Below are 22198 nucleotides of genomic sequence, written 5' to 3'. Positions count from 1 at the left end.
CTCCTCCCGCCCTCAAATCTTTCCCAGCATCAGGGTCTTTTCAAATGAGTCAGTTCTTCACATCAGGTGGCCAAAGTACTGGAGCTGCATCTTCAACATCAGGACTGATTTCCTTTAGGATTGACTGGTTCGATCTCCTTGCAGTCCGAGGAACTCTAAAGAGTCTTTTCCAACACCACAGTTCAAAAGCATATCAATTCTTTGGTGCTCAGCTTTCTTTATAGTCCAACTCTCACATCCATATATGACTACTGGAAAAACCATAGCTTTGACTAGTCGGACCTTTGTTGGCAAAGTAACATCTCTGGCTTGTTAATATGCTGTCTAGGTTGGTCATAGTTTTTCTTCCAAGGAGCAAACATCTTTTAATTTCATGGCTGCAGTTACCATCTGCAGTTATTTTTGAGCCCCCCAAAATAAAGTCTCTCACTGTTTCCATTGTTTCCCCATCTGTTGTTTGTCATGAAGTGATGGGACCAGATCTCGGTTTTCTGAATGTTGAGTTTTAAGCCAGATTTTTCACTCTCTTTTACTTTCATCAAGAGGCTCTTTAGTTTTTCTTCGCTTTCTGCCATAAATGGGTGGTGTCATCGGCATATCTGAGGTTAATGATATTTCTCCTGGCAATTTTGATTGCAGCTTGTGCTTCATCCAGTCCAGTGTATCTCATGATGTACTCTGCATAGAAGTTAAATAAGCATGGTGACAATATACAGCCTTGAAGTACTCCTTTCCCAATTTGTAACCAGTCTGTTGTGCCATGTGCCGTTCTAACTGTTGCTTCTTGACCTGCATACAGATTTCTCAGGAGGCAGGTCAGGTGGTCTGGTATTCCCATCTTGTGAGGAATTTTCCAGATTGTTGTAATCCACACAAAGGCTTTGGTGTAGTCAATAAAGCAGGAGTAGATGGTTTTCTGAAACTCTTGCTTTTTTGATGATCCAGCAGATGTTGGCAATTTGATCTCTGGTTCCTTTTGTAAATCCAGCTTGAACATCTTGAAGTTCATGGTTTATGTACTTTTGAAGCCTGACTTGGAGAATTTTGAGTATTACTTTGCTAGCCTGTGAGATGAATGCAATTGTGTGGTAGTTTGAACATTCTTTGGCATTGCCTTTCCTTTGGATTGGAATGAAACTGACCTTTTCCAGTCCTGTGGCCAGTGCTGAGTTTTCCAGATTTGCTGGCATATTGAGTGCAACACTTTCACAGCATTGTCTTTTAGGATTTGAAATAGCTCACCTGGAATTCCATCACCTCCAATACCTTTGTTCGTAGTGATGCTTCCTAAAGTCCACTTGGCTTTGTATTCCAGGATGTCTGGCTCTAGGTGAGTGATCACATCATTGTGTTTATCTCAGTCATGAAGATCCTTTTTGTACAGTTCTTCTGTGTATTCTTGCCACCTCTTCTTTCTATTTATGTTTGGTCCATACCATTTCTGTCCTTTATTGTGCTCATGAAACATTTATTTGCATGAAATGTTCCCTTGGTATCTCTAATTTTCTTGAAGTGATTTCTGGTCTTTCCCATTCTTTTGTTTTCCTCTATTTCTTTGCACTGATCAGTGAGGAAGGCTTTCTTCTCTCTCCTTGCTAGTCTTTGGAACTCTGCATTCAAATGGGTATATCTTTCTTTTCCTCCTTTGCCTTTAGCTTCTCTTCTCAGCTATTTTTAAGGCCTCCTCAGACACCCATTTTGCCTTTTTGTTTCTTCTTGGGGATGGTCTCTATCCCTCCCTCTTGTACAATGTCACAAACCTCTGTCCATAGTTCTTCAGGCACTCTATCAGATCTAATCCCTTGAATCTATTTCTCACTTTCACTGTATAATTATAAGGGATTTGATTTAGGTCATACCTGAATGGTCTAGTGGTTTTCCCTACTTTCTTCAATTTAAGCCCAAATTTGGCAATAAGGAGTTCGTGATCTGAGCCACAGTCAGCTCCCAGTCTTGTTTTTGCTGACTGTGTAGAGCTTCTCCATCTTTGGCTGCCAAGAATATATCAAAATGATTTCAGTATTGACCATCTGGTGATGTCCATGTGTAGAATCTTCTCTTGTGTTGCTGGAAGAGGGTGTTTGCTATGACCAGTGCGTTCTCTGGGCAAAACTCTATTGTTATTAAACAATAATCTCTGACAAAGCCTGTGTTCTGCATTAAAAAGGAGCCACTGTGATCCAGCCCTCCTTTCCCAAGACAATATTCTTAGAATGGTCTGGTGAGGGAGTTCTTACTATGGGAGTGGGGGTGGGGGAAAGGCATGCTTTTAATGGTAAAAAGGAAATAAGAGGGCTGCAGAATTTCTAGGGGCTTTTATTTTGGGGGAAGACCATTTATAATGTCTGATGTGGACTCTGGAACAGGACTGAAACCCATCAACCTTAGTCCAAAACATGAGATGAAATAGTAGACTACAGACTTCAGTTAACTAATGGAATATCTAGACCTTGGGATCTAGCCTGAAAATCTAGATAGATTTGTACTATCTAAGTCAAATAGGAACAAAGTTGGAAGGTTACAAGTTAAGGGAGGGAGGCACAGTAGATACAAAGGCTGTTTCTTGGTCTTCTTGATATACACAGTGGAAGGTACAGTCCCAGGGAGTAGAGACAAGTCACATCTACTTACTGCTGCTATGCTGAGACATCAAGGAAAGACCAGAGACAAAAGGTTCTTTTTTGGGGACCAGTAGTTCGCCAAATTCAGGTGGCTAAGAACCTAGAAGCCAGCATCCTGCAGATGCCAGCACGGAGTCCATGACCACAGAAGAGGAAGGGTAATTTTATAGAATGAGGACCCATTGTATTGCTCCTTGCTCATTAGAGGATGCAATCACCACTCTGTATTTTGAACCAGAAGAAACAAGTCTGTGTCAAAGTTCATGCATATTCTCTAACCTCATTTCCTGATAGAGGTACCTTTGAGGAACATTATGATTACAAAGTGCTTGATAAAATACCTTTTCATTTTTTAATATATAGCCCTGGTGTCCATAGCATTGTTCACTCTAAATAAGTAAAGTCTTATAGTTTCTATCAAGTCAGAATGGGAAGAATACATTAAAGGACTTCCTCCTCACCATCTCTTCTTTTGAAGCCTTTGAGCCACCACTGATTCCTAGTCCCTCACTCCAGACAAGAAATATTATTAATCTGAAGAGCCTGTTGGTGAGGATGGAGCAGAACGTCTTGGTTACTTTATTTAGCAGGTAGAAGCTGAGGAAAGGAAGTTTCTAAATGGAGGCAGGTCTCTGATTTGGATGAGTCAGTAGATGGTACCAATCAAGAGAAATGAAAAGGAAAACAGGCATGGGGTAAGAGAAAGATGAATTTACTTCTGGGTAAGTTAACCTGAGTTAGAAAGATATCACAGACAGTAATATGAGTCTCAAGCTCTTGGGAAAGTAGAATGGTTACACAAAATGATAAAAACATAGTTAATAGGTTATTATTTACCAGAATTTTCTGTCTTCACAGTCCTATGAACTAGATGGAACTATGAACTATGAACTAGTCCTTTATCTCCACTTTACAAGAGAGGAAGTGTAACTTTCGTAGTTCACCCAAGGTCACACCCCTAGTACAAAGCAGAGCCAAGATTCCAGCAGAGGCAGGCTGACTGCAGGCAGAACACAGTATTCACAACTCCAACATGACTTCCCTCATAGCTCAGTCAGTAAAGGATCCGCCTACAGTGCAGGAATCTGTCTGCAATGCAGGACACCAGGCTTTGATTCCTGGATCCGAAGATTCCCTGGAGAAGGAAATAGCAACCCACTACAATATTCTTGCCTGGAAAATGCCATGGACAGTCAATCATAGTGAATGACTGTCTATGTCTATCTCACTATAAATTGAGATGAGTGCAGAAGCAAAGAGAAAGAATCAGTGATAAGTAACCCAGGACCTGTGGTCCTTCCACAAAGCATAGAAAGTGAAGTCGCTCAGTCGTGTCTGACCCTTTGCAACCCCATGGACTGTAGCCTACCAGGTTCCTTCATCCATGTGATTTTCCAGGCAAGAGTACTGGAGTGGGTTACCATTTCCTGCTCCAGATCTTCCTGACCCAGGGATTGAACCCAGGTCTCCCACATTGTAGGCAGACGCTTTACCGTCTGAGCCACCAGGGAAGCTCTCCACAAAGCATGGCCAACTTCAAAGCAGAGAAAGTAGCCTTCAAACAAGGCCACTGAACAAAGGAAAAGAAAGGGGCCACTAGGAAGTCCCTGTAGACAGAATGAGTAGGCGTGGTTTCTGGGCTTTTTGACTAGAGACTGGCTGAGCCTCCCTTCCAGTTCCCCTCAGCACCTTGCTCCTCACTGCCCCACTTCTAATCAGAATTCCAAGAAACAAATGCGAGTACTGCACTGAAAGAAAACCTGACCTCAAAGAGGGTGCTCCCCCTAGTGGACAGGAGAAGGATGGTGCGGGCAAGGAGGGTAAGGTGGGACTGAAGAGTGGGGCACATGACCCAAACATAAGGGGACCATACACCCTCATTAACCCTTGCTGTCCCGGCATATTCAGCTCAAAAGCAGAGTTAAAGCAAACTCTTGGGTTATTTGGACCAACACATCTCTCTCACAGAGGTAACTAGAATTAGCTGTTTTTAACAGATGCTATTGTTAACAGAATGGTACAGTGGTTGGTCAATAAGCTCTCTAAACCTTAACTTCCTGTATTTCTTCCTATCTATCTGGCTGTGCTGGATCTTTGTTGCAACACACAGGATCTTCAATGCAGCACAGAGGATCTTTAGTTGCGGCATGCTAACTCTTAACTGTGGCATGTGGAATCTAGTTTTCTGACCAGGGACCAAACCTAGACCTCCCTGCATTAGGAGCATGGAAGGAAGTTCCCTGAATTTCTAATACAATATTAACATACCTATTCCATGCGCCGTAATGAGGATTAAATCAGATGCTTTCATGTAAAGTGATTAGACACTCTAATGGGACAACCATCCTATAAAATACAACGTTACAAAAAGGAACTGGCAAACAAACCTGTAAAATACAGGTGAGCCAGAATCACAGCTGCCAGCAGTCCTAACCTCCTCTGTAATGGCTTACTCACCACCTGACTTGGACTCTGCTCTGCTTTGATTTAGGTAAATGTATTTGTGATGGGGATGACCAAGACTTTTGCAATTTTCTTTGTGGTTTTTCAAGAAGAGTTTGAAGGCACCTCAGAGCAAACTGGTTGGATTGGATCTATCATGTCATCACTTCGTTTTTTTGCAGGTATAAAGTCGACGATAAGCTTGTTTTCCAAGAAGGAACACAAAGGGCAATTTCAAGAAGATTCATCGGTCAGTCACTCAAGACAGAAGCATTACTAAAACTCAGGTTCATTTATCAATATGTAAAGCTGAGAAAAGTAAGGACTTACAGTGTTCACCTCCACTTAACTTGGCAAAACTGGAAAAATTGGGGTTCAAACAAATAAAGTTGAAGAATAAATTTATCATCATAGGTTCAGTGAGTCAGTCTCTCAACTGGGAAGTCAGACCATAAAGCTCTGACCTGATCATCTAAGCATACTCATCACAGTGTAGATAAATAACTGAACTTTGTTCTAGTTTTAGGTCACTGGACACAATCTTTTCTTGCAGAGGTTTTATAATACCTTTTCAGTAAGCTTCCATTCCAAACCTGCTTATTTACATCTTTTCTTCAAAACAAACAAAAAACAACAAAAACTCTTCTTCTAAAAAAGCAAAATAGTATGGAACTAGGAATATTAAGAAACCCAAGAGACACCCTTTTGAAGGATACACAAAAGTAAAGTCCTTTCATTTTCCCTCAGTTGCCCATTTAAACTGTACACCAGAAGAGAAGGGATGCTGGGGCAAATTTAACTCGTATTTGTTTCTTTTCCCAAGGTCCCCTAGTTGCTGTTATTTGTGATATAACTGGAGAGAAAACTGCCTCCAGTCTTGGGGCTTTCCTTGTTGCTGGTGGATATCTGATCAGCAGCTGGGCTACAAGCATTCCCTTTCTTTGTGTGACTATGGGATTTTTACCTGGTGAGTCCACTGTGAGAATAAGACTTGAAAAAAAAAAAAAGGGAACCAGGAAACTCTCCTTTTACTGTGAGTTCAAAAGGCCAACTTATATTACCTCAGGTTCAGGCGAATATCTCATCCAGTACCAAGCCACTTAATGTGAAAGTGACTCCTAGCTATTAACATTATGTTTTTCTTTTAGGTTTGGGCTCTGCTTTCTTGTACCAAGTTGCTGCTGTGGTCACTACCAAATACTTCAAAAAACGATTAGCTCTTTCTACAGCTATTGCCCGTTCAGGGATGGGACTGACATTTCTGTTAGCACCCTTTACGAAAGTCCTGATAGATCTGTATGACTGGACAGGTGAGTCCTGAACCTGCAGAATCAATTCTGCAAGATTTAATGTTGAGCCCTCCCCCTTTGATGACTAGAGAGGAGGTAAGCATGATTCTTCCCTGGAGAACAGATAGCAAAAGAGACTCTGAATTACCTCAAGGCCTTCCCAGCCTACACAGGCAACTCAGAGTTCAAGTCTAAGGGGATGGAAGGCAATTTGTGTGGCTGGGGGAGCACACCTTTGCAGGGATAGCAGTACTCCAGGGAAGCAAGAATCCCTGCCTCAAACAAAGCTTCTCTTTTCACATTTTTTAAGAAAAACATCTGCATTAAAAAAATAAAGATTCCTCCATCAGATTCACTAAAAAGGATAGAACTGGGCAAAAAGAGGATTATGTTCCTTAATAATATTTATATACTGTCAACTATAAATTTTCATGAATGAATAAAAATCATTCACTCTATAATTTTTCTCATACCTGAGATAAAACAATTGGTTTAAAATAACCTCAAGTTATTGGTGAAAAAAATCTATGTATCTGTAAATATACATATATGACTATTCCTACCTACAGCGCAATTTTGTTGAACTTTCCCTTTTCTATTCCTGATTTTAAAAATCACTAATATAGTGAACAGCACCAGTTGACAAATCCCTAAGACAAGATAGCAAGATAGTAGAACCTACAGCCAATTCTATCTCTAGAAGCAACACACACAAGTCACAGCTTTGGTCAGGACATGCTGAAGTTCAAGCAACTACTCAGTTTCAAGGGCAACACTGGTATCTGTCTTCTTTCAAGGAATCTAAAACATCATGAGATGAAACGGCTATCTCCTCTTCTAAAGCAGTTTCCAAATAATTCCCATTGCCCAATTTGGTATTTTCTGTACCTAAATCTAATGCCTCAAATCAGGATTTAAAACACATTGTAATTTTCTAACATTTGAAATATGACTCCCCCTCTTCACCCCAACCAACACACCAAAACATTTTTTTCCTTTAGTACAAATAACTCCTCCCATGCCACTTTTGGTATGGCTTTCTGGCTATCTCCAAAGGTCTCCCTGTTTTCACAAAGATACAGCAGTGTGTATGGCTAACAGTTAAGTCAATGGATTTAAATACTTTCAGCTAAATTCAAAGACAAAGCAGTGCTTTCAGGAATTATTGTACTATGAATATTTAGTTGTGGGGCCTCTTCTGAGTCTAAGGATACAGAGTATTGTGAAATCAAAGAGGTAATTTTAGATTCTCAATTTTTCTCTCCTGTTTAGGTGCCCTTATATTACTTGGAGCTATCACATTGCATCTGGTTCCTTCTAGTATGCTCTTGCGACCCATTTATATCAAAAGCAAGAGCAATTCTGATATTAAAGATGAAAGTAGTTTGTCTCCAAGTGGTCCAGAGGCAGCATGTGGAACAGAAACATCATGCTGCAATGAGATACAAGAGCTGGCCATCAGGGACAGTATTATGCACAAGGAACGACGACCAGGTGTAAGTTTAACTGTCTCACAAAATCAAAGCAAAGAGTCCAACAATGAACAAAACAGAAATGGACTTTTCCAAAAAACTAATGAGGAAACTTATCAGAAAAAGGATACTTCGCGGAGCTGTAAACAAAAACTCTTTGACTTTTCTCTCTTTAAGAATCCTTTTTTCTACATATTTACGTGGTCTTTTCTTCTCAGTCAGCTGGCATATTTCATCCCTACCTTTCACCTGGTAGCCAGAGCCAAAACACTGGGGATAAACATCATGGATGCCTCCTACCTTGTTTCTGTAGCTGGTAAGAAAGCCTACTTCTGCCTTACCCTCAAAAGGAAAAATATATTCTACAAAAATTGGTTACATTTTAAGTTGAAGAAAAATAATATTTTTAAAAAGGAGTTTTGGGAGGGCCAGCAAAGCAAGTCTTTTGAAGCTGATGGGAGCAGCAAGCTTTCCTGTCCACAGATCTGTCACTGCATCCTGCACACAGGCTCTCCCTACAAGACAGTGGATCCCAAACCAAGTTTTATTTTCATAGGTCAGTAGCTAAGTATTTGCTAGATACTGAACCTTACAAAGCTGGATCGTAGTGGAAACAGTCATTTTAGGAAGCAAAAAAATCTGACGTAGACAGCACAGTGCAGTGGTTGAAAGAACTGGTTCTAGACCTAGATTTTCCAGGTTCAAGCTTTTGCAGTGTATGACCGTTATGACCTTGGGCAAGTTACTTGCCGCCTCTGGTCTCTTGATTTCCTTATCCGCAATATACGAATAATAGTATCTACTCTCGTAAGGTTACTAGGATTAAACAAGTAATGCATGTAGAGTTTAAAATAGTACCTGAACTATCATTAGCATTCAATAATGTTTTAGCAATATTTGTAGCTGACAATTTTCCCCCTTTAACTCATAGTAAAGGGATAAGACAAGTATGTGTATTTAGGCTAGTCATTAATGGATTGGCTAACATTTCAATTGAACTAGAATGAAAAATAAAACCAATCATTTTAGTTGAGTATTTATAAAAATAAATGGAAACAGAATGCTTGATCCAGAAAATATGGATTCTTTCAGCTGACAAAACAGGGAATCTAAAAAAGTGAAAATGAAGGAAACAGAACTGCTTTGCGCTACCTGGAAATTCTCAGTAGCACAACATTAACTTCTCTCTTGCTAGTTTCTGGAAAAGACTTTTACCAAGCCCTTGCAAAACTGACAGCACCCCATTTCCAACTGCTTTGGTCAAATAAAACTTGTGTGCGCAAGAAAAAGATACATAGCTAAACTGATGTTTTCCACTGAAATATCTGGTAGTATCAATTTAGATCAGATTAGGGCTTTACAGGGCTTCCCAGGTGGTGCTAATGGTAGTGAAGAACCTGTCTGTGAATGCAGGAGAACAGAAGACTTGGGTTTGGAAGATCCCCTGGAGGAAGGCAAAGCAACCCAGTCCACTATTCTTGCCTGGAGAAACCCATGGACAGCTGAGTGTGGCAGGCTATGGTGCACAGGGTCACAAAGAGTTGGACATGACTGAAGCAACTTACACACACACACACGACTTTACAACAAGGCCAGAATATAATAGTTTCAATATGCATTCTAGGAAAAACCTGTAAAAACAGATATGGAGATGGTAGTATGCATTTTAAATACCTTTTTGTGGAGCAATTTGCATTTGAACCACAGGAAGAATTTTAAGTAAAACACAACTGCAGCTCAAGCTTCTCTTGGTGAAAATCTCTTTCAGTATTTAACTGGTACATTACATATAATAGGATAAAGGATAAGAAGGTTCTATTACCATGAAACTCAGTAAAAAATGTTATTCTTAAATTTTATTCAAGTTACACCACAGCGCCAACATTCAAAACATGATTTCCCAAAAAAACAAAAAACAAAAAAACATGATTTCCCATTTCCAGACTTCCTACATGTTTTCAAGTTAACCATAATAACCTTTGGAGGACTTAATTACCAAAACCTCATATGCAATTTTAAGAAAGTGTCTCAACATCTATTATTTTTTCCAATGTAAGACTTTATTATTTATACTCCAGTCATCCACCATTTGACTTCCCTAAGACACTGACCTGTGGGTCTACTAATCCTCAAGAAATCTCACTTCCTCACCTGTAGGACCTCTTCAAGGGAGGCCTACTGAGCCCAGGGTCTTCTATAATCTGGTATTCCCAGTTTGGTGGTATAAGGTTTCCAAACACAATCAGAATAAACAATTGATAACTCCTCCACCCAAATCTGGAGGGGTTTTTTCAGTATTTTATTAAATGTTTAGGTACAAAAATGATAGAATCTACTGATACAAAGGAAATCAGCCCTGAATATTCACTGGAAGGACTGAAGCTGAAACTCCAATACTTTGGCTACCTGATGTGAAGAACTGACTCATTGGAAAAGACCCTGATGCTGGGAAAGACTGAAGGCAGGAGGAGAAGGGGACAACAGAGCGGGAGATGGTTGGATGGCATCACCGACTCAATGGACATGAGTTTGAGTACACTCTAGAAGTTGGTGATGGACAGGGAGGCCTGGCCTACTGCAGTCCACGGGGTCGCAGAGTCAGACATGACTGAGCTGAGCAACTGAACCGATACAAATCAAACCATTTTTTTTTTCTCATATGCCCTAGCCATAGGGTGAATGAAGCCTTACAACATAGGAAAAGATGTCTAATGCATTTACATTTTTCAAAAGGGCTAGAAAAATGCAATTGGGATTTCATAAGACCTTTTCAATACTGTTCCAGGTATCACTGAAACAGTCAGTCAGATTATCTCTGGATGGGTTGCTGATCAAAACTGGATCAAGAAGTATCATTACCACAAGTCTTACCTCATCCTCTGTGGCGTCACTAACCTGCTTGCTCCTTTAGCCACCACATTTCCATTACTTATGACCTATACCATCTCCTTTGCTGTCTTTTCCGGTGGTTACCTGGCATTGATACTTCCTGTACTGGTGAGTAGACACACTTGTTAATGTTCTTACACCATTTAGTAAAAGTATGAAGAATCATCTCCCCCAAAGAGAAAACATACTTTGTATTACTTTCATAACTAAAAACAAAAACAATATACCCAAGGCCTCAGAAACCTTGTAGCTACATCCTATCCAGCTATTCATCTTATCTTGAAAAGAGGGATGATGAGAGGACTAGTCATGTGGAACAGGAAAGAAGCAAAAGCAAAATAGGGAACAGAAGGATTCTACTTTATCAGTCTCCCAGGTTAGGCTTCGATTCTTTACTTCAGCTCCACAAATTTCTTTGGTTCTAGGATACATCTGGGAAGAGTTCCTTAAAAGAAAAAGGGGCTCCCTGACAAGTGATGACCTCTCTCTTGTTGAGAGAAGTTCTGTATATTTTAACAGGGATATTGTGCTTTTAACTCCTCTCCATCTTTATGCCAAATGGACATAAAATTCTAGAGCTGAATGGAATGGAGTTGTAGAAATACTCAGTTTTTCTTGGAACCCCATGGGTCCTTAGAACTAGGTTCCCAGTGCGCTGGAACATAATCCCCAGGAATCTCCGGGCCTGGTATGAATCTTAGCATAAGTGGTGAAGAGTATTACGAGGCTTAAGCAAAAATTAAAAGTTTCTAACACTTAAATCAACTTCCTGTGATATCTGATTTCTTATAAACCAGTGGTTGGTACTCAGCCATAGGTGGACTGAAGAATACTACTATCAGCTCCAACTGTAAATATCATTTCCTAACAGAAAAGAGCAGTGAGACTCAGGGGGAAAAATATCCCTGAACTAACTAACTAAAAGATTTTTAAAAAGAAATAAAAACCAATGGTTCATATCAGGGTAGAATGCCATCCAAACCATCTCAGAAGCCAACTGTTCATAGCTTGAGACAACATATACAGTATTTTATCCCTCTGTAGGTAAAAGTCTCTGCAGAATACCACCCTGAATATGGTTAACACTGGATTCTAATCCCTACAGGTTGATCTGTCTGGGAATTCTACAGTACACAGCTTTTTGGGACTTGCAAGTTTCTTTGCTGGGATGGCTGTCCTTTCTGGACCACCTTTAGCAGGTAACGGCTCAGCCTTAGTAAACTTCAATCACAATGAACCAAAATGTTGATCCATGATTAATGGTAACATGGAATGACAATATTAGATAGTTAAAAGAAACTGATGATCATCTCTGTTGTTCATATACCAACTCGCACAACTCCATTATGAAACCAGGAGAATCTGAGGGTTAATTCACCAGATGTGCACTAAGCAGATTTCAGTCTTGTAGCAGGGACTGTGTATGTATCTACTTCTCTGGAAAGACAATCCAGAGTGTTATCAGATGCCCAAAGGCATATGATGCTTACAAACAAAAAAACAAACAAAAACTAATAGCACCTTTTATCTAAACATCAGTCATTACATAGCTTGAAAACTGCAGGCTTGATCCCTTTGCTCTTCAGACGTGCCTTAAGACTAAATGCCAGAACCTGTGCAGAGGACATGTGCGGCCACTGGAGACACATTAAGTGTAAGCACAGTAAAACTTAGGGGAGTTCTGTTTTTAAATAAACTTTAAGACCGAAGTATTGTTTTACATTCACTTTTTACCTACTGGAACATAAGACTATTAAAAGACTAACCACTCACACACAAATATTTTTAGGAAACAGACTTAAGCCTTAGTATCTTATGCTATAGGTTCTCAACTATTGAGAACCTGTAAGAATTACAGTATATAGAATATACTATATAAGACATTAGTAAAAGAATTATAGTATGCAGAATTACAAATTACTACAGCATTTCTAATCATCCACAATAAGGAATCCAATCTAAAAATTACTTTTGCTTCCCTCAGTCCTGAAGTAAGACAGAAAAGGAGTGGGATCTTGCTCCACATTTTTTTAATATGTTTTATAATGACATAAGATTTGCACTTCTATAAACTTGAGACCGAGAAAAGCAAACATCAAAAGAAAAAATATAAAAACTTAAGAAATTATTAATGAAGGTAAAAAAAAATGTACCACTAATCTGAGGTTAAATTTCAGTATATCTATCTAAAGAAAAAATGTACACAAATATACAACTAAGTCCTGATTTGAATTTATGAACACACCTCTTCCCATGAGGTCAAACTTGGCCAATACTTCATAACTGGAAAATAGGCGAGAATTTTATAGCCCAGAATTATTAGATAACAGGGAGTGGTAAAAAAAAAAAAGACGAAACACTAGAGGCTTCAAGAAGAGTTACTCTATGTCTTGTATCCAGGTCAGTGAAATAGAGGAAAATAGAGTTCAAATACAGTTTGCTGATGAATTTTTTCAATCTTAACCCTTCTTCGCTCACTGTGCCAAAGACACTTTGGAACTTTCTAAGTTCTGTTAAGCCAAAAACATCGGAGGTAACAAATACCATGGCACAGAATATATTATTCAAATGATAATGGCAAGTAATAAAACTACATGTTTAGAGATACACATTTTTGTATACATTTAAAATGTTTAACAGTTCAATGTATGAGAAGACAACACAAGCTTTGTGAGGAGTATTACTTACAAGGAAAAAGCTATAGATGTACGTGTAGGTTTCAAAACTAATTTGTTGGTCTTTTAAAAAAAATTTTTTTAAATAAAAAAGGACCACAGAGCAGATCAGAAAACAGAGTGCATCACTTTATTGTGAAATTTATTTCACCAAGCACACACACCTATGTAATAGAAAATATATATGTGATATAAATACATTTCTTATTGTGAGTCAAAAGAAAAGTTACAAGCCTTTTGTTACCCAATATCCACAATATCCTAGCACCATATCTAAGGATAAAGACAGAGCTCATGGTAGAATTTTTACCTGCTAACTTTCAGAATACTATGCAGGCAATCATAAATTTTATAAGTTCCACAAAAAATGTTAAAGGAAGTGATAAGGCTGTTGCTAAAAGCTTAAGTATAGATTTTTAGTCTGGGAGTTGCTCAGAGTATCTTAAACAAGATTATGATAATTGATATATAATTCAGTTAAGTTTCCTTCTCTGTATCATGATCTCTCATTGACTACAAAGTTGTGCTAGGCATCCTGTTGAAGGGAGATTTCAGGATAGTCCTTGCTCCTGTAAGTCACTGTTCTGTGAAATGACAAAGAGGATTTTACAAAGGCTGTTATATTTGTCCCTAACTTCCAGCAGCAACTACTTAAGAACATCAGAAATAGTGATTTGCAGATCCATTTATCTCTCAACTGATATGGACAGTTATATTATTGTCTTTAGCTTTAACTAAATTGAAAGGCTTACTGGTTACAAAATATTTTTCTAAACCAAACTCAGATCTTCTGAACTGTATGAGATCCTCATTTTATACTTACCTAGATTTGTTACTATCAAATTAGAAAAGTTGAAATTCCTATAAAAATTACAGGCATTACAAGTGAGCAATCGAGCAAAGAGTAAAATGTTTCACAATAATCCTCAGTCAAAAGACTAGTTAAAAATGGTACATGAACAATAATTTTCTCCTTCCTGTATGGAAATGAAAAAGAAAAACAAGTTAGTCCTATACAGCATATTTTAATAACTCAAGGAAAGGTGAGGGGGGGGGAAGCATAGGACACCCAAGGAACCTATTTTCTTAAAAAAAAAAATGTTTTAAGAAAAAAGAATGTTTAAAGAAGTAAGAAAATTATATATACACTTTTTGTAACACATAATTGTTAATAACTACAGTAGCAACAAAATTCTTTATCAGATCTTGACTAAAACTGACAGGGATTGAAATAAATCAGTAGTTCTAAAATTAATACACACACACACCACACACACACACACACACACACACACTCCCCACAAGGGATCACTCTGCCCACTCCACCTCACAGGATTGAAATAAAATATCTAAACTAATACACACACACAACACACACACACACTCCCCACAAGGGATCACTCTGCCCACTCCACCTCACAGGGATTGAAATAAATCAGTAGTTCTAAACTTAATACACACACACACACACACACACACTCCCCACAAGGGATCACTCTGCCCACTCCACCTCACAGCCCTCCCTATTCTTGTCACTACTGAGCAACAAATTCAATTTTAGTTAACAACATGACCTGCTTCAGAATGGGTCAGCTGACCCAAGTGTAGGTCAAGCGTCACTGTTCATCCAAACCCAAATTCTGTTTTTTTTGCTGATAGATGCCATCCAGAACTATACACTAACACCAAGATGGAAGCTTGAAAGATTGTGAAAAAATAAAAAATATTAATATTTTTAAAACATAATATACATTTCCAATAGACCTCTGTTAGCAATATAAGTACAAAAATAGTGCTTTGGGCAATATATCAATACAAGACAGATATACATTACTTATGTGAAATTCCTAATCTTGTACCCTAGGGATTTGACATGTGAGCTCAAAATGCTATGGACTGTTCAGTTTCATTTAAAAATAAAAACACCAATGGCCCATATTAGCTGCCTATAAGACAAATTGAGTATAGTTCCCTTCTTCCACCTACCCCTCCATTTCCCAAATGATAAATGCATACATTAAGCTAAAAATATTTTTATATTTGAATCAATAATGTCTGAAAACTCACTTAAAATGTCATAGATAACTGTTTTTTGTTTTCACCACCAAAACTTTATTTTCCATCCATACAGTCGAGATCTCTCTTATCCATTTAGCCCTCCCCTCTGCCCCTTTGCCTATGATAACCACTACTCTGATCTCTGCATTTACATGTTTGTTTGTTCATTTATTTTTGTTTGTTTCATAAATCATAGCCAGGACTTAACACTAGAACTTCGTCTAGAACGTTTCTTTCCCTCTTGCTATCATTTTTCAACCTCACAATTCATCAGAAATACCATAGAGCAAAACTGGTTAATTTTGCATCAACATTTTATCTGTGTTTTACAAGAGAAGACAATGACTAAAATGGAAATTGATCCATCTAAGCCTGTCTCTCTATTAATGCAAAAAAGTGCATCTCTTCATGAAATGAGATAATTTCCTACCTCTATTCCATCCTTATTTCAGATACAATGTTAAACAAATATTCCACCCAGTCCTCACTCAAACTTTTATCAACCATGCGCTCTACAGTTTTACCAGTCATCTTAGCCTATCAGTTGAAAATTTCTCTATGGCCTAAAATTTTATTTGGAAAACAAATACACAAACAACCTTTTGGTCTGCTATAAATCCCTTTTGGATATTAAGGGTATGGGGGACAAGTAAGAAGGCAGAACAAAGCTCCTTGTCCCTTAAATCCTGAAGAATATATTATACTCTGAAGAGGCAAAAGAAAATAAATCATTTATTTTGATTTATGATTTAAATCATTTATTTATCCAGTGGTTATTTTCCCCATAAACAACAAACCTCACAGAATTTTACTTTGATTCAGTATCCCTAAGATTAATGAATCCCTATAAAAACATCAAAAACAAATTCCAAACAGCTCTCTACTGTGGTTTAAAAAAAAGAGGAGGAGGTAGTCCTTCCCTTGCAAGGCCAAGAAATCAAGTTTCAACATCCTAACACAGACCAAAATCCTCTTAATAAAATTTATAACACAGAGCCAATAATTAAAGCACTACCAGTAAATCTTTCAGCAAACTTCTATCACAGGGTCTTTAGGGAGTTCCTATCTTAAAAGACACTGAGGTTTATATCTGCTAAACCATGTTTCCCAAGACTTTCTCCCCTCATGGCACATATAGGAAATATTTGTACAGCACACCCAAAGTAAAAAGACAAGGCTGCTAATAGCCAGGACCCCAGGAATGTAAAAAGATCATTATCTCTGTACCTCAGAAATCTGGCACTATGCTACAGCCCAATAGCTAGCTAGGAGCTCTAGTTCAACAACAGCAAATCACTTACAGAATTCTCAACTAGTTTGAACTACTATCAAGGAACTTTGGAATTAAGGGCCTTTTAGGAGTATTTTAAATCTTAACAAAATGACCAATAATAAACTTACAGTAGTAATCCTACTGTAAAGGATTTATAAACGCAGCTAAAAATCACCTTCTGAGCTATCACAGACATGAATACTTTTTAGGCAAGATGTCAGTCATTTTTAAACATGTATGGTTTAACCCATAAAATGATAGAGTAGTTTTAAAATGATGACATTTTAAAAAATGAATTTAGAATACTATATTAAACACCAATCTTGAAAGATTCTAATCCTTTTTGCCTATAAGAAAACTGGTTTTCAAAACTGTTTAAGGAAGCTGAGTCCTATCTCCCCAGTTGTTTTAAATTATCACAGGAAACATTATTTGACATTTCTGTCCAGAACAAAGGTTACATACACAGTTATAAGGATTTGGACCCCAACTTCATTGTATGTAAGAATCAAATGGGTGCCGCCTAGGAGGAAGATGCTTAGGAGCCAATGAATTTGCACAATTAACATGCATCTTAAGTGTATCTGGCACAGGTAGTCTGGAGACATTAAGGAAATGCTTAGAGGGCACTTCAGCTTAGGAAATCTGCACCAGCAGCCAGTACTCCTCAGAATGTTGACTACATACAGTATTCCCTAGTGTGGAGTGGAGGCTCAGATCCATGCATGCTTTCCTAGACTGTAGCTGGTATTCTCTGCCATTCACAATGCTTTTGCTATGACCACAGAGAAACCCAGTCTTAAATGTCAATTTATGTGTGTATTTCCTTTTAAAAATGATTAGAATGCAGTGGTTTCCAAACTACCAACAGTAACCCTGAAACTCATTAGGGCTGAAAGTACATTTGTATACAGCTACTTCATGCTATTATTAAAAAAGTACAAAGATCTAATAAAATCAAACCAAATATACCATCTTTTTGTTTGTTTGTTTTTGACTGTGCCTGGCAGCATGCAAGATCTTATTTCCCTTGCACTCTATAGGGGAAGCATGGAATCCAACTGAACCACCAGGGAATTCCCTAGAGAGTCTTTTTTTACTTTCAGTGGTGGGGAAAAGCTAATTATTCCAACAAGAGAGACGTTTGGTTAGAACAATGAAGCTATAAATTTAACTTAGCTAGTTGTTGTTTAGTCCCTAACTCGCATCTGACTCTGCAAACCCATGGATGATAGCCCACCAGGTCCTCCTGTCCATGGAATCACCCAGGCAAGAATACTGAAGTGGGTTGCCGTTTCCTTTTCCAGGGGATCAAACCCATGTCTCCTGTGTTGGCAGGCAGACTTTTAACCCCTGAGTCACCAGGGAAGCCCCACATTTACCTTGATTATGAAGCTAATACTTTCACAGGACAACTAATTAATAATAATACAATTTAGTCGTCTATCTCACTTTTCACCTATTTGCTATTATAAACAGCATCATAAAACTAACTACTCAACTGTACATTAATATCCTACTGAATGGCAATTAGATCTTAGAGAAATAATTTTAAAATATGCAAATCTCTCAATTCTCAAGCATGAACAGAAGAAATAGATTTAAAACAAACTGTTTCATTAAACTTTGCACTGGGAATTCCCAGGCAGTCCAGTGGTTAGGACTTGATGCTCTCACTGCCAGGGACCTGGGTTCAATCCTTTGTTGGGGAGCTAAGATCCTGTAAGCCACATAATACAGCAAAAAAGTAGTAATTAAAAAAAAAACAATCTTTGCATGGAAATAAAACTTTTGCATGGAAGGAGTTCTATAGGATGCTAAATAATTCCCTGCCCTGCTAAGAAAATATACTAAATATATCTTAATCTTTAATGTTTCAGAAACAAGATTCTGACTTTAAATGTGTGTGAAATGAATGGCTTTATAAGCAGTTTTCTCTCAAACTGTTTAAGTCCCTCTAGGATTTATAAAACAACTCATTTTCACTATTTTTAGCTTTATCCTCCTGACCCTTCAGCAGCACTAGCTACCTCCTTGTCCAAGAACTTCTAGTCTTTTCCCAGAGTATAACTTCTAATACCCCTGCTATGTATATACACTCTAAAGGACTAAGGGAGGGGTGACAAAGGATAAAAGGGGGTGCTGCTGATATCTAGCTTCTCCTTTATAGGCATTTCTAGAAAAGTTAATTAGAATGGTCACCTGTTTCTTAGATATCTAAAGGTCAATCAACATAATACAAAAACATGTGAGTAGGTTTCACTATTATGCTTATCTCCAAGAAATATTTAATTGAGGTCACTGATCAAGCAAGGAGTTAGTAAGTAGAAGCAACTTAAAGTTAGCTGAATTTAAATAAAACATCCCATTTATTCATTACAATTAGAAAAGGAAACAAAAAGCTAATAATGCAAAGAAACAAAAATTAAAAGTATTTATCAGAGCCAACTAAGAGAACAGAGGACAGGATAGGAGATAAAGAAATACACAATCAGATAAAAATTTTATTTTAATCAGACCCAGCCAGTGAGAAATCACGTTCCAAGATATAAGTGAAAATCAAAAGACATGACGTCAGCTCCATGCAGGCAGATATTTTCATCCATTTTTATCCAGATATAGTCTTAGTACCCAGAACTGTGCTTGCATATGGTGCCAAAATTTTTTGAATAAATGATCAGAATAGCCTTAAGGTTTTTTTAGGATTTTAAATATAAATACTTATAAAACTCATATTATTATAAGTTTGCATCTACAAACATAATATGCATACAATAATCTAGAAAAGATTGTGAAACCCTAGAGGTCCTAAGCCCTTTTTAGGGAATCTGAGGTCAAAATTATTTTCCTAACAATGTGTTAAGTCACTTCAGTCATGTCCGACTCTTTGCGGCCCTATGGACAGTAGCCCACCAGGATCCTCTGTCCATGGGATTCTCCAGGCAAGAATACTGGAATGTGTTGCCATTTTCTTCTCCAGGGGATCTTCCTGATCCTCAGGGATTGAACCTGCATCTCTTGTGTCTCTAGCATTGGCAGCCAGGTACTTTATCACTAGCACCACCTGGGAAGCCCTTTCATAATAATTTTGAGACTTATGCCTTTTTCATAGGAATGACTTTTGCAATAATGTATAAATATTGGTGCCTTGTACTAACATTCCTTGCCCCCAAACTCACTTAAAAAAAAAAAAAGGCATTTCACTTAAAGTTCTAGCGTGTGAAAGTCTTTTTCGCTCAGTTGTTTCTGACTCTGTGATCCAATGGACTGTAGCCCGCCAGGCCTCTCTGTCCAGGGAATTCTCCTGGCAAGAATACTGGAGTGGGTTGCCATGCCCTTCTCCAGATCTTCCTAACCCAAGGATCAAACCTGGGTCTCCTGCATTGCAGGTGGATTCTTTATCATCTGAGCTACCAGGGTGATTCGAGTATGTGCCATCAACCAAATGATTCTGAGAACCCTTCAATTCTTGTTTTAAAAGAACACTTTGATTTCAGGGAGAAATACTGTCATTGTTTAACCCATTTGGCCAAGTCAGTTCCTTTTCACTTGTTCTCACCTGAACCATCCCTGCATAGCCCTTATTACAGGTGTAATACCTAAAGCCCCACTAAACTATGAGTGCAGGGGCCATGTCTAGTTTGGCTCATTATGGTATCAACACCTAGCACATTGCTGGGAACATAGAAAGAACTCAAATGTTTGTTCAGTGAAGAAAAAAAGATAATAATCAGTTCTCACTTTTTCCCTTGGAAAATAGTTCAGTTTTTTTTTTCTTTGTAAGAATAATTGTAAAATGAAATGGTGTGTGTTCCCAATTTCTCCAACTTTCATTGTAACCCTGGAGATGGGCTCTGGGTCCACAATTACTTTTTCGCCAAGGTTTAAACCACTAACTCAGATGGAACTGATTCAGCTTCAACAGAAAATAAGACAGGTAAGCAGCTTGACTAACTTTCTAACGGGTCACAATACAGACTAATTACAGGAGGCTCCTTCCTTCAATGGTTCATGGCTGAGAACTACTAATGGCACGATTCACATCATTAATAGAAATCCTTCCTTCCTTATAGGCTGGTTATATGATTACACCCAGACATACACCGGCTCCTACTACTTCTCGGGAGCATGCTATCTCCTCTCTTCAGTTTCCCTTTTCTTCGTACCATTGGCTGAAAGATGGAAAAACAGTGTGACGACAAAGAGAGAAGACTGCAGTCAAGTGAGAGCCTAAAAGAAAATCTAAACTAAAAGTCACTGGAAGAAAAAGCACAGAAGAGAAGTACCCTCATTTATAGAATGAGAAGGTGAATCACGTAGTTTTTTAAGATTCCTTTTTTGCTTTAGCATTCTGAAAAACGTCTAACTGGTGGTAAGAAAAGAGTAATAGCAACTTAACAGTTTGCTTCTTAACTAGAGATAACCTTTGTTTTCTTTTCATTATTTTGTTTCTTAAATTTTCTATAATAAACATGTTTTGCTGTGCAGTAAGACATAAATAAGAACTGCTAAAAACCCAAACAAGAAAACTTTATTTCAAGATTGTCTCTGAATACTATTTCTATCCATCCAATGTTACTTTTTCACTATATTTAATTATCTGAAATGATCAAGCTCACTATGTAGACACAACTTTAGAACAAGTTTTGTATGAAAGTTGAATAGGTGGCTCTTAATGAGAGACAAACTAAGATGTTTTCTTAAAAACCATCCTAGTGTTCTCTGCAATACCAGTCTCTCTAGAATCTCCTTCAGCTTCTGTTATTACTATCATTATTCCATCTTTCCACTCCTCTCTGCTTTAAAGTATATTAATTCCCTACAGAGAAAAATCCAAAATGAAAGCCTGGTTTTAGCTCCAAAATGTGGCACTCTCCCACTCTCTATATGTACCTTTGTGCCACCAGTTGCAACCCCAATGGCTTGCCATTGTCCACCGGATAGTCTCACTTATCCTTCACAATCTAACTCACCAAAGGCTTCTGGAAAACCTCTCACAGCATGAAATCATTCTCTCCTCTGGAATCTCATCTGACTTTTAACAGAGCACTGTATGAGCCGATATGTCAATCTGCATCAGTCTGCAAGATTAACAGGCCCAGAACCAATTTTGGAACCAAATTTATCTGAGTTCAAGTCTAGGTTATCTTAAAAACTGTAGTTGGTCATGTTTGAAATGTACAGGTTTTACACACAGATGTTAATGTCTAATATTCTTTTTACATTTTAGATGTAAGACAATATAAATAGTCAGAAACAGTACCCCCTCACACAAACAGGAATAATAATAAATCCAAGCTCTGCTACTTGTTACTATGCAACTTCATGAAAATTAGGGACTCAACTGCTCTTGAGTCCCAATTTCCTCCTCTGTAATATGAGGATACCACCAACCTACCTCACTATGAGGATTAAATGAAAATATACTTGTACCAAGCAAAAAACTCTTCAGAAAGAGTAGCCACCAATTTCCTTTCTT

The 22198-nt window shown here is 38.0% G+C and overlaps 1 protein-coding gene across 6 annotated transcripts in view; it reads left to right on the top strand.

The window, feature by feature from the left end:
• Window positions 1–21240, top strand: part of SLC16A4 (solute carrier family 16 member 4) — a 30603-nt gene extending 9363 nt beyond the window's left edge. For 2 of the 6 annotated variants that reach the window (XM_005677926.3, XM_013962548.2), the window contains exons 3-9: window positions 5113–5245; window positions 5887–6030; window positions 6212–6373; window positions 7625–8140; window positions 10610–10821; window positions 11819–11912; window positions 20793–21240. In XM_005677926.3, the coding sequence (XP_005677983.1) occupies window positions 5113–5245; window positions 5887–6030; window positions 6212–6373; window positions 7625–8140; window positions 10610–10821; window positions 11819–11912; window positions 20793–20953 (1422 nt within the window). In that variant the 3' untranslated portion in view covers window positions 20954–21240. Of the gene's footprint in view, window positions 1–4827; window positions 5314–5886; window positions 6031–6211; window positions 6374–7624; window positions 8141–10609; window positions 10822–11818; window positions 11913–20792 lie in introns of those variants that run through there. The other 4 variants (XM_013962551.2, XM_013962550.2, XM_013962549.2 and 1 more) reach the window with 4 other exon arrangements.

This window comes from Capra hircus, chromosome 3 (genome assembly GCF_001704415.2).
Source record: "Capra hircus breed San Clemente chromosome 3, ASM170441v1, whole genome shotgun sequence".
Classification (NCBI taxonomy): Eukaryota; Metazoa; Chordata; class Mammalia; order Artiodactyla; family Bovidae; genus Capra; species Capra hircus.
This window is presented reverse-complemented; position numbering and strand designations above follow the sequence as displayed.